This window comes from Arctopsyche grandis, chromosome 9 (genome assembly GCF_051622035.1).
Source record: "Arctopsyche grandis isolate Sample6627 chromosome 9, ASM5162203v2, whole genome shotgun sequence".
In the NCBI taxonomy this organism is placed as follows: domain Eukaryota; kingdom Metazoa; phylum Arthropoda; class Insecta; order Trichoptera; family Hydropsychidae; genus Arctopsyche; species Arctopsyche grandis.
Genome location: NC_135363.1, coordinates 17,311,876 through 17,325,041, shown reverse-complemented (window position 1 = coordinate 17,325,041; position 13,166 = coordinate 17,311,876). Strand labels below are relative to the sequence as shown.

General features: G+C 33.8%; 4 protein-coding genes across 7 annotated transcripts in view; 3 read left to right on the top strand and 1 right to left on the bottom strand.

The window, feature by feature from the left end:
- The window catches only part of LOC143916946 (uncharacterized), a 572,328-nt gene that overhangs the window by 40,406 nt on the left and 518,756 nt on the right, over nucleotides 1–13,166 (top strand). The window lies entirely within an intron of this gene.
- On the bottom strand, nucleotides 1,975–3,212 carry RpL37A (ribosomal protein L37A). The gene is made up of 3 exons (XM_077438255.1): nucleotides 3,112–3,212; nucleotides 2,873–3,001; nucleotides 1,975–2,592 (listed from the first exon to the last, which is right to left on the bottom strand). The coding sequence occupies exons 1-3, from the start codon at nucleotides 3,112–3,114 to the stop codon at nucleotides 2,452–2,454; spliced, it is 273 nt and encodes a 90-aa protein (XP_077294381.1). The 5' UTR covers nucleotides 3,115–3,212; the 3' UTR covers nucleotides 1,975–2,451.
- LOC143916634 (uncharacterized) lies at nucleotides 3,523–4,046 on the top strand. Its single transcript, XM_077437827.1, has 2 exons — nucleotides 3,523–3,579; nucleotides 3,664–4,046. Exon 2 carries the CDS (start codon nucleotides 3,677–3,679, stop codon nucleotides 3,956–3,958), a length of 282 nt encoding a protein of 93 aa, XP_077293953.1. The 5' UTR covers nucleotides 3,523–3,579; nucleotides 3,664–3,676; the 3' UTR covers nucleotides 3,959–4,046.
- muc (dihydrolipoamide S-acetyltransferase muc) lies at nucleotides 6,028–11,201 on the top strand. Of its 4 annotated transcripts, XM_077438230.1 has the most exons (9): nucleotides 6,028–6,846; nucleotides 8,142–8,326; nucleotides 8,398–8,586; nucleotides 8,657–8,833; nucleotides 8,937–8,966; nucleotides 9,250–9,616; nucleotides 9,806–10,005; nucleotides 10,079–10,181; nucleotides 10,251–11,201. In XM_077438230.1, exons 1-9 carry the CDS (start codon nucleotides 6,689–6,691, stop codon nucleotides 10,378–10,380), a joined length of 1,539 nt encoding a protein of 512 aa, XP_077294356.1. In that variant the 5' UTR covers nucleotides 6,028–6,688; the 3' UTR covers nucleotides 10,381–11,201. The 4 variants fall into 4 exon arrangements, with proteins under 4 accessions (XP_077294356.1, XP_077294358.1, XP_077294359.1 ...); XM_077438232.1 differs by lacking the exon at nucleotides 8,937–8,966 and having other exon boundaries at nucleotides 8,669–8,833; XM_077438233.1 differs by lacking the exon at nucleotides 8,937–8,966 and having other exon boundaries at nucleotides 8,657–8,767.

Below are 13,166 nucleotides of genomic sequence, written 5' to 3'. Positions count from 1 at the left end.
AGATTAAAACAGTGTACTTTTATATAATGCATATCATAAACTTTGGTGCGATGCAAAGTAAATAAATATATTTATTTAAATGTTAATTGAACAAAAAATAATTCTTTCTATGACAATGAATATTCAATATCATACGCACCTTAAAATAATTAAAATTTAAAAAAATCTTCTTATCTTGAAATATGTGTTGTACTTAAAACAAATAAACATCTTTGTACTTTCTAAAAAAAATATCTCAATAAAATCAAAGTTTCGTTCTTACTTTATCAAATCATTTTATATGAGAAGTGAAAACTGCTGATAAGCATATTGATTTTTTTGAGAATTTTCAGACTGAATTCTTCTTATCTATATGAATATATAAATTTCAAGTCTCAAATTGCTGTGTAAATTTAAAAAATTATAATCTTTTTTTTTTACTTTAATGCATGCATACAAATTTGCTACAATTCCGAAGTTGTCTACTCTTAGACATAAAGTTGCTAATAATAAGAAATTTATAGCATATATGTATGTATGCATATTCAAATATAATATATTAAAAAATGAATGTATTTTTTTAGATATTATATTGTTCCTTTTTTGTAGCAATATATATGGAGGCATTTAAAATGTGAATTCTGTATCGATGCATCTTATTGTTATCGGTACCCGAATTGCGAAGGAACATATGCATCGATTTAGTTCTTAATGCCAGCGACTTGCATGTGCAATAATAATTTTTATTTCAATGACTATACTCAAGAACTCTTTGTAATACATTGTAAAATAATGCACTTGAAAAGATCTGACGAGAAGTGTTTTAAATTCAAATTATTGTTACTTTTGTACTGCATTTTAAAATATTTATTATCGATTAAAATATGCATAAAGTTGAAGCTCCGTAACTCTTATTCTTAAAGCCAATTCGACACTTTCTATTGAAATCTATAGTTATTTGTGATATTGTTTTATTTTACAATGCCATTCCATGTTCTATTTTTAAATACTGATTTAGTCATATATCATTATGTTTATATATATATCACATTATCAAAATATATTTGTTATGATGGACTCAAAATGTGTTTCGTTTGACTCAACTCCAATCCTGGCAAATATAAATATACGGTCATACTAGTCTGTTGGATCAAAAATGCTTCTCAACATCATTCTTCAACCTGGGCAATGGACTGTTGTTCAGACTATGAATGCGTTTTTAGAACGAGTTGGTTACGCACCAGACACGGAGAATCTAATTTAGAAGATAAAATAAAATAAATTAACTGCATACCCTATTCGGCTTGTGAATTTAAATAATTCAAGAAATAGGATGTATTTCCATACTTTCAAAGTGCAGTATAAAATAAATCCTACCATAGCTAATTGAACAGATTCTAATGCAAAAATCGTTTAATTAAGTACTTGCCAAATTCAGACGATATTTTGGTAAGCGATTAATGATAAGTGAGTATTGGATATTCATCAGATTTTCGAAAATATTTCCCCATTCTACAAGAAAAATTTATCAGGAGCCAAATCTCGCAAAATGACAAAGTTTCAAAGCAACCAGAAGAATGTAGGAAATATTGCCTGACCGATCAGCGAAGTGAAACTTATACAAATACTTTTGATGAATATTGTAACCAGGGCTGTGGAGTCAGAGCATTTCAAGCGGAGTTAAAAAATATCAACACTGAGACTAATCTTTTGTATTATTTTCTATATGTATGAATTTACAATGTGTTAACTAGTCTCCAGTTATAACTACTAATAAATTGAAATTTAATTATTTCTTCATAAAAATCCAATTACAAATAAAATAATTGAATTGCACGTATTTTGATGTTTTTATACTACCTTTTTTTACTAAAATTATTTGTTTGTATATGAAATTCATACTTATTTATACCCATTTCATCACCAATATAGTTCAATAAATTGGGTAACATGTCGATTTTTAGTGTTTTTTAATTCCTTTAATTTTTTATATTTCGAATATCGCTTTTAAATTCAATACTAACAATTTTATACGTTGGCAAGAAGTGTCGATCTTACTAAAATCACATAAGTTGTAATCAAATTTAAGTCAGGGTCAGTCGGTAAATTGATTAGACTCCAAAGCCCCGATTGTAACACATTAATTACCAGTAAAATACCTCATTGACATTTTTACTGGCACATTTAATTTAAGCTATGAACTTCTTCAAACCGTCGAGCAAGTTGTAAAACAATTACATACTTATCATTTGTAACAACAGATGCAATTATCCATTGCAAAAGTAATCAACGAGACTGAGCCGTCGTCAATATTCATAACCTTTTAGGCATTGATAATGCCGAGTTAGCCATTTTGTGATTACAAGTTTCTATGATTGGTTTCAACAGTCAGACAAATACACATATGTATATGAAATGAAAGCCATACATTTTTTTTAAATAGTATTTATTTTAAAAACTTAGTCCTAAGATTTAGATGTTTTCACGGAGACGTCTGACTGCAGATCGGACCGAGCTGGCCGCGATCGTTGCATAGACCCACGCACCACCGGCGACCACTCGTTTACACCTACGGCAAGACCAGATGCCAACGCATGCGCGTTTCATCGTTTCCTGCAAAAATGTCAAGATTAGCAAAGCCACACTTTAAATGAACGGGCCAACATAACCAAAAATTCTTGTATCAGAAATGTCACAACACTATCACAGTTTAACGCGCGCAAAAAAAAAAAACAAAAGACGACAATTTAATTTTAAAGATAAAACAAATGAAGAGCAGAACGGTCATTTTTAGAAACAATCTATGACAGCACATACAGTGAATGTTAGGTTAGGTTGGGTCAATGTCGTGTGGAATAAAAATACAATGTGAGATATATATAATTATAGTAACCTTTCCGCAGAAAGAGCAGGTGTATTTGGCGTGCTGCGTGATTTCCATCTTCTTGACCATCTTACGCAGGGAAGCGCCATACCTGGTGCCGTACTTGCCGGTGATTCCGACCTTCTTGGTGCGCTTCGCCTGAAAAGGAACGGGAGGGTCGTTAGCTGGTGGAACGGAGGACGCGAATCTGAGGAGGGAGCATTCCTCGTCTAAAGGATGTCTCCACAAAACTTGGATTTGCCACTCACCATTTTTGTCGGCCGTCCGTGACACTTGACAACTCGGGAAAGAGAGGTTCAGTTGGTGGTAGAGTCTAACGCACGTATTTACGGCCATACTCTAAAAATATAGACATGTTCAACCTACGAATAGAGTTCTTAAAAACATCAATGTTTTAACATTACACTGCTTTAACGTTGATATTTTTGATATTTAATGTCATTTTAAATTCGATTTTCATACTACATACAATTATTATTGATAATTGAAATCGATTATCTAAATAGCCTTACATCTGACTCCATTATTAATTCAACTTTTATTTTAATTTATCATGCATTGAGTTAACACTCTAAGTTCCATAAGATTTAATTTAATCCTTACACATTTGAACGAAAATTATATACGTATTATGGCAATTTCATTTTAATATACTGGCAATATTTTCAAACGTCGCACATTGCTTTGACAGCTGCGTAGTAGTCGTAGGTTAATTGGTATGTAATGCATTTCTTTTATTCTGTATAATGTTTGGTACTTTATCTTTAATCCTGTAGTTCTTATTATGTATAAATTTTCAGATATTGATTAAAAATGGCTCAAGGTAAAATGAAAGTGAAGAGTAAGTTGCCAGACAATGTCAAAAATAAAAAGACTAAAGGATCTGCGATCACAAAAAGGAGTAATGCTCCTATTCAGTCCAAGAAGAAAAACATCGAAGAAACTCACAGGATAAAGAAAATAATTTCCAAAAATGTAAATAAAAAGATGGAAGAAGAAATTAGATCAAGAGCTACCGATAGGAAGAGTACGTTGTCGAACGCCCAAAAAGCAATGGTCGCTCACAATGCAGCCAAATCGAATGTTAAGAAGTGATTTATTAAAACATTGTTGTAATTATATGTATAACAAGTATATGTACGTATTTATAAATTTTAAAATAAACTGTTTTAAATACTTCTAATATATATTTGCTTACCAATAATAATTCAAAATTCACTTTGAAAGTGATGATAGGTATATATGTAAGTGGTTTATAATACACTGAACAAAATTAATTGAAAGATTTGGTACTTTCTTTTTGTATGGTGCCTTACATACATTTAAATATAATAGTATTTTATTTAAAATATTTATACATATATTAAGAGATGATAGTAATTATAATTCTGATTGCGTTCAAAAGTGATTTAAAGAAAAAATTATGTCGACTCTAACCACTCCAAATGAATTTGGCTTCACTTTTCCCATATGAACAAAAAATAAAATGTATCTGTTCGCATACGGGTCAAATGCTTCTAGTCTGTGTGGATTAATGAAATTGACTGACAGATGCTGAAATTTGGCCTTTCTTAATTCTTCCGTCAACTCTGAGTAAATTGTGAAGCCTATGTCAGCAAATTCTTCATTTTTATTATTCATTTTGACCAAAAAACATCTGTAATCCGCAGTTGATGTAAAGTTTGTTTGGCATTGATAAGTAAACAAACTCGTCGATTTTGAAGATTATATTTGGCCTCTTACCTTCTGTTCTGGATGATTGTTGAGTTTCTTTGTGCAGATTTTTCTCATGTATGCTCATAGTTGTTTCAGTTGACATATAAAATTATAATTACCATTGTGTCAATAAATAATTATTTTTTTTTTATTGACTCCAGATAACGTGTTGAACACATCTTAATTTTTGCGTAGCACAAATATGCAATCAATCATATGCTCTTCAAAAAAATCTACAACAAATTATTTTAGTTTGAGCATTACAAGAAGAAAATCAAAGAAAACTGTTCAACAGCTAGTCTCCAAACAAAACATAATTTAGATTCTAAATTATTTGATTTTCATACACCACATTTTAGAGTATGAAAATCAAAAAAGATTTAAAATATTACAAACAGTCTCTGTAACATAAATTTTAAGCATAAATTAATGCTAGTCAACAACTTTAAATTACATACATACATACATATGTACTAAAACTATGGGTTCGGTGATTATTTCACACAAAGCGATCCCGAACAAGTCACTAAAATCCCGATTAAGGAAAATCTGGCATCCGAAAATTCCATCCATGAATTCGTCTGGCTTTTATTTTATTTATCGTCCGCAAAACGTCAATATTGAGAGATTGGGCAATTTCATCTTGTATTGAAATTTGGAGCTTCATCATCTTTTCAAATTTTTTGTGGAATTATGTTGCGTAAGTCTTTCTTAAGCGCCTTTGAAAATTGCACTATTCAATGCAATTCAGTACATTTTTACAGAGCTCTTCTATGTTTCACTTCGCTTATTAGTCTGACAACATATGGATATTATAGTAATTGGATGATTAGTCTCATTGCGATCGTCCGAAAGACAATTTTTGCCATGAAAATCGCGAATATGGAATATTTGGCACTCGAGTTCTCGTTAGTATGATGGACTTTTCGGCTGCCAGATGTTACATTATATAGATTTTAATGACTTTTGAGCGAGCGTTTTGTGACCAATAATTACCGAACCGGATATAATATCCTACTACATTCTTCCGACCGTTTTGAATATTGAAAATTGAACAAGCTAAGAAGAGGTATGTACAAATGGGTAAAAGGACTACTAGTCATATGTGAACCAGTCACAGGACAACCGGTCGCTCTAGATCGGTCACACGTGATCACTCGTCACGAGAAAACTGGTCACACCCGAAAATTAGTCACGAAAAAACTGGTCACACCCAAAAATTCGACCAATTTTTAATTTTCGGGTGTGACCAGTTTTCTCGTGACCAGTTTTAATGTGACGGATGATCACGTGTGACCGATCTAGAGCGACCGGTTCACATTTGACTAGTAATCACCAAACCGTAAAAATGAAATATTGAAATGTCAAAGGTAATAATGGTCTTATAGGGGGGTTGAAGGTTTTGGACCGTTTCCCAGCCTATGGAAATTCAGTTGAATTTTGAAGAGGATCTTTATTACTCGATTAATACAGGTGTATTTGTATGTACAGCGAAGTAGGTAAATGATTCACTGGAACGAGCTAGGTCGAGTTCCTGAAGCTCACTGGCATCTGGGGACGATGCACTGGTTTATAAAGGTGTTGTTTGAGCAACGCGTAGCTGGGCTGGTGAGATCACGTTCTGGAAGATTCCGACGGGGTCGAGGTCTTCCTTTGTATTCTATGTTTGATGCGTAGTTGCGTAGCTCCTTGGGATTTCCGTGATTGCGTATCAGGAGCGAGTCGAATCGCCTTTATGGGTAAGCTGGACGAAGTATTTCGACCACGGCTAACTCTTGTGTACGAGAAGTGAACGCGATGATGTCATTTGTACAGATTAAGTTCGATGAGGGAAATAGGTGATATCACAAGTCGTGCTATATCTCTACAGTCTGCTAGTTACGTTTTCTTTCGAGTGCCAGTAAAACGAGAGTCAATATCAAACAAGTGCTACATCGTTTGATTTCTATACATTGTAGATTGAATCGAAAACATGCGAGAGTCGATGATGGCCGTAATAAATCGTGCGTCGACTGGGAACAGATGGTGTGAGTGTGTGTTGTGCGTGTGTTGACGGTCAAAGTGGTCGCGGCTGCCAGTCGGGGACAGGCCGTTCGAGCCGACGGTATCATGAGGGCGCTGTTGCGGCTGTGGCGGGCCGGTGGGGGCGCGGGGGCGGGGGCGCGAGCGGGCGCGGGGGCGGAGGCCCATTCTCATCACTCCAAACATAGCCGGGCGGCGGCCCGCATCCTCGCCAGCTCCACCGCTCACCACCACCACTCCTCTCGGTAAGACGATCGCTTCCTTGCTTTCACACGCATCACACATCACACATCACACATCACACGTGTCAACCGATCTGTCACTTTACCCGCTTCAAACCCATCGTCTGTTATCATTCACGACATCCTTCACACTCGCGATCGTAATCGTTGCATAACACATCAAATATTCACTCGTTACAATTGATCGCAATTGAAACCAATCGATCGCCACTTGTCCACTTGATCGAGGCCTTTTTTTTCTCGTTCTTATTACACTCACTGTGACATTGACTCGTCTTTGTGAAAATTTGTACGGTATGTACATACATTCGCATGGTGCGAGATTCTACTCGTCGCTCTTATCAATTACTTGTGTAGATTCTTGTTATGAATGATGTTGTATAATGTTGTGCAAGTTATGACATTGGTTTCGATCATTTGATTATAGCGTGGCCAAGAAATTCACGAACGCGTTCTAAAAATATCACATATATATGTATATTGTAAATAGATTTTCATCATGTGCTTTTTTTCGCGTGCGAAAGATTATACTTTTTTGTAGCGTTATCCAATTACGATGGTCGAACTTTGATCTAATAATGTATTAGATTATTTATCGAAGACATTTATAATATCTCGGGGGTGAAAATGACTATAAAACCTATCATATATAACATCTACATTTACAAATAATATAATAAAAGTAAATATGAGCCGTTATACTTATTAGAAAGTGGCATAAGTCTGCTTTTATTCATTTTGAGAAAAAAATAAATATAATGTTTTGCGTTTAACAATATTTAAAAATATTGGTGGCCTGTAATACATTTATTCTGCTTTTCCGAGATTCTGGATATATCAAATTAAAAGAAGCGATAGCAATTTGTGAATTAAGTCAAACAGAAATAGTGTTTTTTGAACTGAAAATTGGACTTCCGCCACTTTCGAATATAACGGCTCATATATATATAATTTAAGTTTTTGAATAGTTCGAATATTTCCTCTAAAAACTTTTATATAGATTACATAAATAATTGTTTTTGTGCAATCTATTTCCTAGTTTCTAAATTCACTATAAAATTGTGATGCATTCTTCATTATATTCAATATTATTTAATCTACCAGATAACGTTCGAGTGTCTGTGTATTGATGTATAGATAACCATGTAATATATCAGTATATCCTTTATCGCATATATTATGTAAATATATTAATTGCCTTGAAATGGTAAGATTATGAAAATACTAATATGTATTTGTAAAGAATATTCTCATGTTTTTTTATTTGGTAATAATATAAATTGTTAATTGTTTTTCAGCTTCAGGGATAATGTTACTCTGCCGCAGTTGAAGAGACAAACCTTCAATCCAAATTTCAATCAAATCCGCCACTATGCTGACTTACCGTCACACACAAAAGTCGCATTGCCAGCTTTGTCGCCGACCATGGAACTCGGTACCATCATCAATTGGGAGAAAAAGGAAGGCGATAAGTTGAACGATGGTATATTTCTTTCTGACAATTTTTTACAATTTAATATTTAAATTTGATATAGCGTCGATTTTTCATTGCAGGCGATCTTCTATGTGAAATTGAGACTGATAAAGCGACGATGGGATTCGAAACACCTGGAGAAGGCTACTTAGCTAAAATTTTAACTCCCGCTGGAACCAAAGGTGTTCCCGTTGGTAAATTAATTTGTATTATTGTAGAAGACGAAGGTGATATCGCCGCGTTCAAAGACTTTGCCGATGATGGCAGTGGTAATTATTGTTTTAAAAATTTTCTAGTATTGGTTACGCTTGGTTTTTATATATTGAATATGTTATAAAGCTGCCGCCGCAGCACCGAAAGCAGCTGAGGCTGCTGCTCCTGCCGCAGCTCCAGCTCCCGCTGCTCCAACACCGTCTGCCGCTCCACCTCCTCCACCAGGTGCAGCTCCAGGTTCTCGTTTGTTCGTTAGCCCAATGGCGAGGAGATTAGCCGAGGCCCAAAATCTACGTTTGCAAGGTTCATTCCTTATTAGTCATGCGCTTCCAAATTATTTTTGTTTATCGTCAAATTTTATTTTAATAATTGGTACAGCTGTAAAAATGTTATGTTGTTTTTACAGCACGGTTAGCCAGAGAAGGAATAACCATGGGTGAGTGAATCACTTCTGCATGCGTTTAATTAATATAGCAAGTTACAAGCGTTTTGGAATTTTTATGCTTGATAATTTAGTAAAGGAATGTATTGTAATCAAAATGTTCAATTTGAAGACATTTTTTTTTACAAATTGTTTTATTATTTATAGAATATGCTTGTAACTTGCTAAATTTCAAGCATAAGTGATTCCTCAGTAGTTTATCTTTAGTCGTCAATTGCATATTTGTATACGTTTTTGTATGATTATTCAGTTTTTTTTAATATAAATAAATTTTTAGGTCCCGGAAGTGGTATATATGGTTCGATAGTCAGCAGTGATTTATCTGCAGCATCTGCTGGTGCTGCCATGGCGGCACCGATGCCTCCTCCGCCGCCTGGTGCCAGATATCAAGATATCCCACTGACTGGCATGCGTGCCACAATAGCTAAGCGTCTTCTCCAGTCGAAGACAACTATTCCTCACTATCAACTGTCGGTGGATATAAATGTAGATAAGATTTCAAAAATGCGAAGTGCCTTCAACAAGCAACTCGAAAAGGAAGGTGTAAAGCTTTCCGTTAATGATTTCATCATAAAAGCTACTGCTTTGGCGTGCAAGAAAGTGCCAGCAGCTAACTCTGCTTGGATGGAAACATTCATCAGACAGTAAGTTTCATCTATTATGTAACAAAATGAAAGGAACAGTCATCATTTGCCGACCTTTTAACATTATATTTTTTATCGTATAGTCTCAAAACCTATCATAGTTTTCCGCATTGGTTTGCATATTATTGAACTCTTGTAAGTGCGTCATGACATTGGATCATTCATAACTTGCTGACTTTCTGTTTATAGATTCGATACTGTTGATATCTGCGTAGCCGTTTCGACTGATAAGGGTCTCATCACGCCGATCGTCTTTGGAGCTGAAGGTCGGGGCTTGGCCGAGATCTCAACAACAGTCAAGGCTCTTGCGATGAAGGCTCGTGATGGTAAATTACAACCTGCTGAGTTCCAAGGTGGTAGTTTTAGCATATCGAATTTAGGAATGTTTGGTGAGTGCCCTCGTCATCATGTTTATTATACTATTAAAATTTTGAAATATTTCTAATTGTGATTTATTTATAGGTGTGACGTCTTTCAACGCGATCATCAACCCGCCTCAGTCGTGTATCTTGGCCGTTGGTACTACTCAACAGAGAATAGTGCCCGACAAAGATTCTGAAAAGGGGTATATATAAAAGTTGATTCAGTTATGCTATAATTGATGATGTTTTCTTTATTTTATCTATATTTGTAGATGGAAACAAAGCGAATACATATCGGTGACATTAAGCTGTGATCATCGCGTTGTCGACGGTGCAGTTGGTGCTCAATGGCTCATGGCTTTCAGAAAAAATCTGGAAGATCCTACGAATATGTTACTTTAGAAAAATAATCAAATGTAGAAATGAATTTCTATCTATGTTCTACTTTATTTTTCTGAAGAGAAATTAAAAATACTGCCATTTCCGATTTAATAAATTAGAATGAAGTTGAAATTTGTATACTTTTGCTACGAAAATGCTTCTGAGCGTACAGAGGAATGGAGAATGTCAATTACGATCGAAAGTTTATTGTAAAAAAATTATATATGATTTTTATTGTGATATATAAAACTAATGTCTGAACTTGTACAGTGCAATGTAAATATTGTAATACTTTTAATATATTTTTGGAATATCAATTTTGCTTTCAACTTCATTGTTAGTTTACTATCTATAATTGCCGAGCAACATAATGGTGATGAAATATTTAACTACAGTTTCTGTTTAGACTCATTTCACATGAGTATACTGGCCTATGCATTAAGAATACTCCTATTGTTAAATTATTTTTTATGAAATTAATTTTAGGAAACTGTATTGTTAAATCTCAACGGGATCAAATCCTGTGCATGAAATATTTATTTGTTACTTTTTATTTCAAAATTAAAAGACTTAGAGAGAATTTATGATTTGTAATACATTTTGCACAAAAACGCCATTCACAAAGTCGTATAGCGTAAATTATTCATTAAAAAATAAAAATATAACAGCATTGTTAGCATTTTGTCACAAAAGCGACAAATAAAATTTATGAACGCATATTGGATCTATTTTTATTTATTTATAAGTTTACCTATTTAGAAAAGCATTGTATTTTATAAATACATATTAACTCATTATTTGTTTGATATAAGGAGAACAGACAATAAACAAAACGCATGGGTGAATATACATATGTATGACTAGGAAGATGACAGTTATCATTCTACTGTCATCAAACAAATTGCTGGGAAGATACAAGATGTAAGATCAGACGAAAGATGAGCAAAGTATTCGAATAATATTTGAAAAACCGAATTATGAAAAAGGTATGTATGTATATGTTAGTGATTTTACACTAGCAGTGAAAGTATATTTTCACCAGCATTTTAGGGAATTCATATTCTGAATACTTAACATTTACTTCTGATATTAGTGTTGTCTTCTTCAACCTCCAACAAAAGTTTTTCTATATTTTCAGTGTATAAATGTTTAAAATTAAATCGGAAGGCAAATTTGATGATGCTAGACAAACTTTTGCAGTTTGTCCAAATACAGTTACATTTAATTCCAGAATGGAATGCCCTATTTTCCATTAGTTTGACAGTCCTCAGTCGTTTCTTCCAATTGGTGCTATTATGATCAAATCCACATAAGTTGACAGCATGGTTTCAATGTCTTGAATCGTGTGATATATTTTTTTATTATTTTATTTTTGTTATATACATACAGTCCCTGACCATAATATTACGCCACCCCGATTGAATCGCGTTCGCGCCCATTTGTAACGGTTATAAATAATTCACAATAAGATATTTTGGGTTAGTTTTTTTTGTAAGCTCATCCTTATTTGCTACTCTATTTACTTTGTCGCCACTTTGTTCCAGATGTCTCGTTATTTTGCAAACAGCCGTTTTACTTACACCCTCTATTGTCGCGATTTTATGTTTATAAAACATTCCAGTTTTATTAATGCTATAAATACTTGTATTTCTTTCTTTAAAAAGAATTGCTTTCCGACTAATCTAAAAAATAATCTATTTAAGACTCACGAGCAATTTAAAACATAAATGAAAGTAATTTTTTTACAAATTAATCACCAACTTACCCTAAAAATATAATAAAGCTGTAGCAAAAGAAAAAATCACGGTGTTGTTAACGAAATAATAAAAAATCTTCTCAGAAACGCTCGTATATGCTTTACGTAATTCAGGAGCAAACTCATTTCTATCATTTCACTTTTATTTTTGAAGACATTTTGAAGGATAATGTTAAATTATTTTTTTGTTGGTGAATAGAGTAGCAAATAAGGATGAGCTTACAAAAAAAACTAGCCCAAAATATCTTATTGTGAATTATTTATAACCGTTACAAATGGGCGCGAACGCGATTCAATCGGGGTGGCGTAATATTATGATCAGGGACTGTATATACCAGGAAGGCCTGACAGGTAAATCCCAATGCGCCTTCCTGGCCAATTACAAACAATGCAGCATTTGTTGTCAGCAAGTTGTTGAATTACAAGACACTGAAAACTCGAAATTAACGAGACATCTATGAATTTATACTTGTACATTAATCATACTCAAATAGTGGTGACATAGTAGGTAGGAAGGTTTTTATAGCCAATTTAATCGAGGAACCGTTTCAACAATGAAATATGAAAATTTGGCAAACTCCGGTAGGAAATGATCGACCTGGAGTCTGACCAGCAGCATTACAGATATACTCGAAATGAATTCTTTTCAATCGAGGTCAATTCACAGGATCGAACCCGGCGCCGCTTGGTGTTAGGCACTAAACGGTACTATGTATATATAATATATATCAGTGGCGTGCGGTGAAATTATCTCTCTTTTTGTCATGTAGCCTTGTTTAATGTGCGCGCGCAGGATACGGGAGGAAAAGCCTGTTCCTGTTGTATCCTGCTCGCGCAAATTAAGTGAGGATGTACGACGGGGGGAGAGAGAGTTTTACCGCACGCCACTGATATATATACTAACCGTTTTTCATATGTATGCATGATAAACGAATATTTTCGACTTTTTCACGGTCACTCCTATTTTTTTTTAATAGTTACTGATAATTTTATATTTTACAATTTTAATTTAATTTTGTTAGTAATCATATTATTCTATTATTCTAATGTT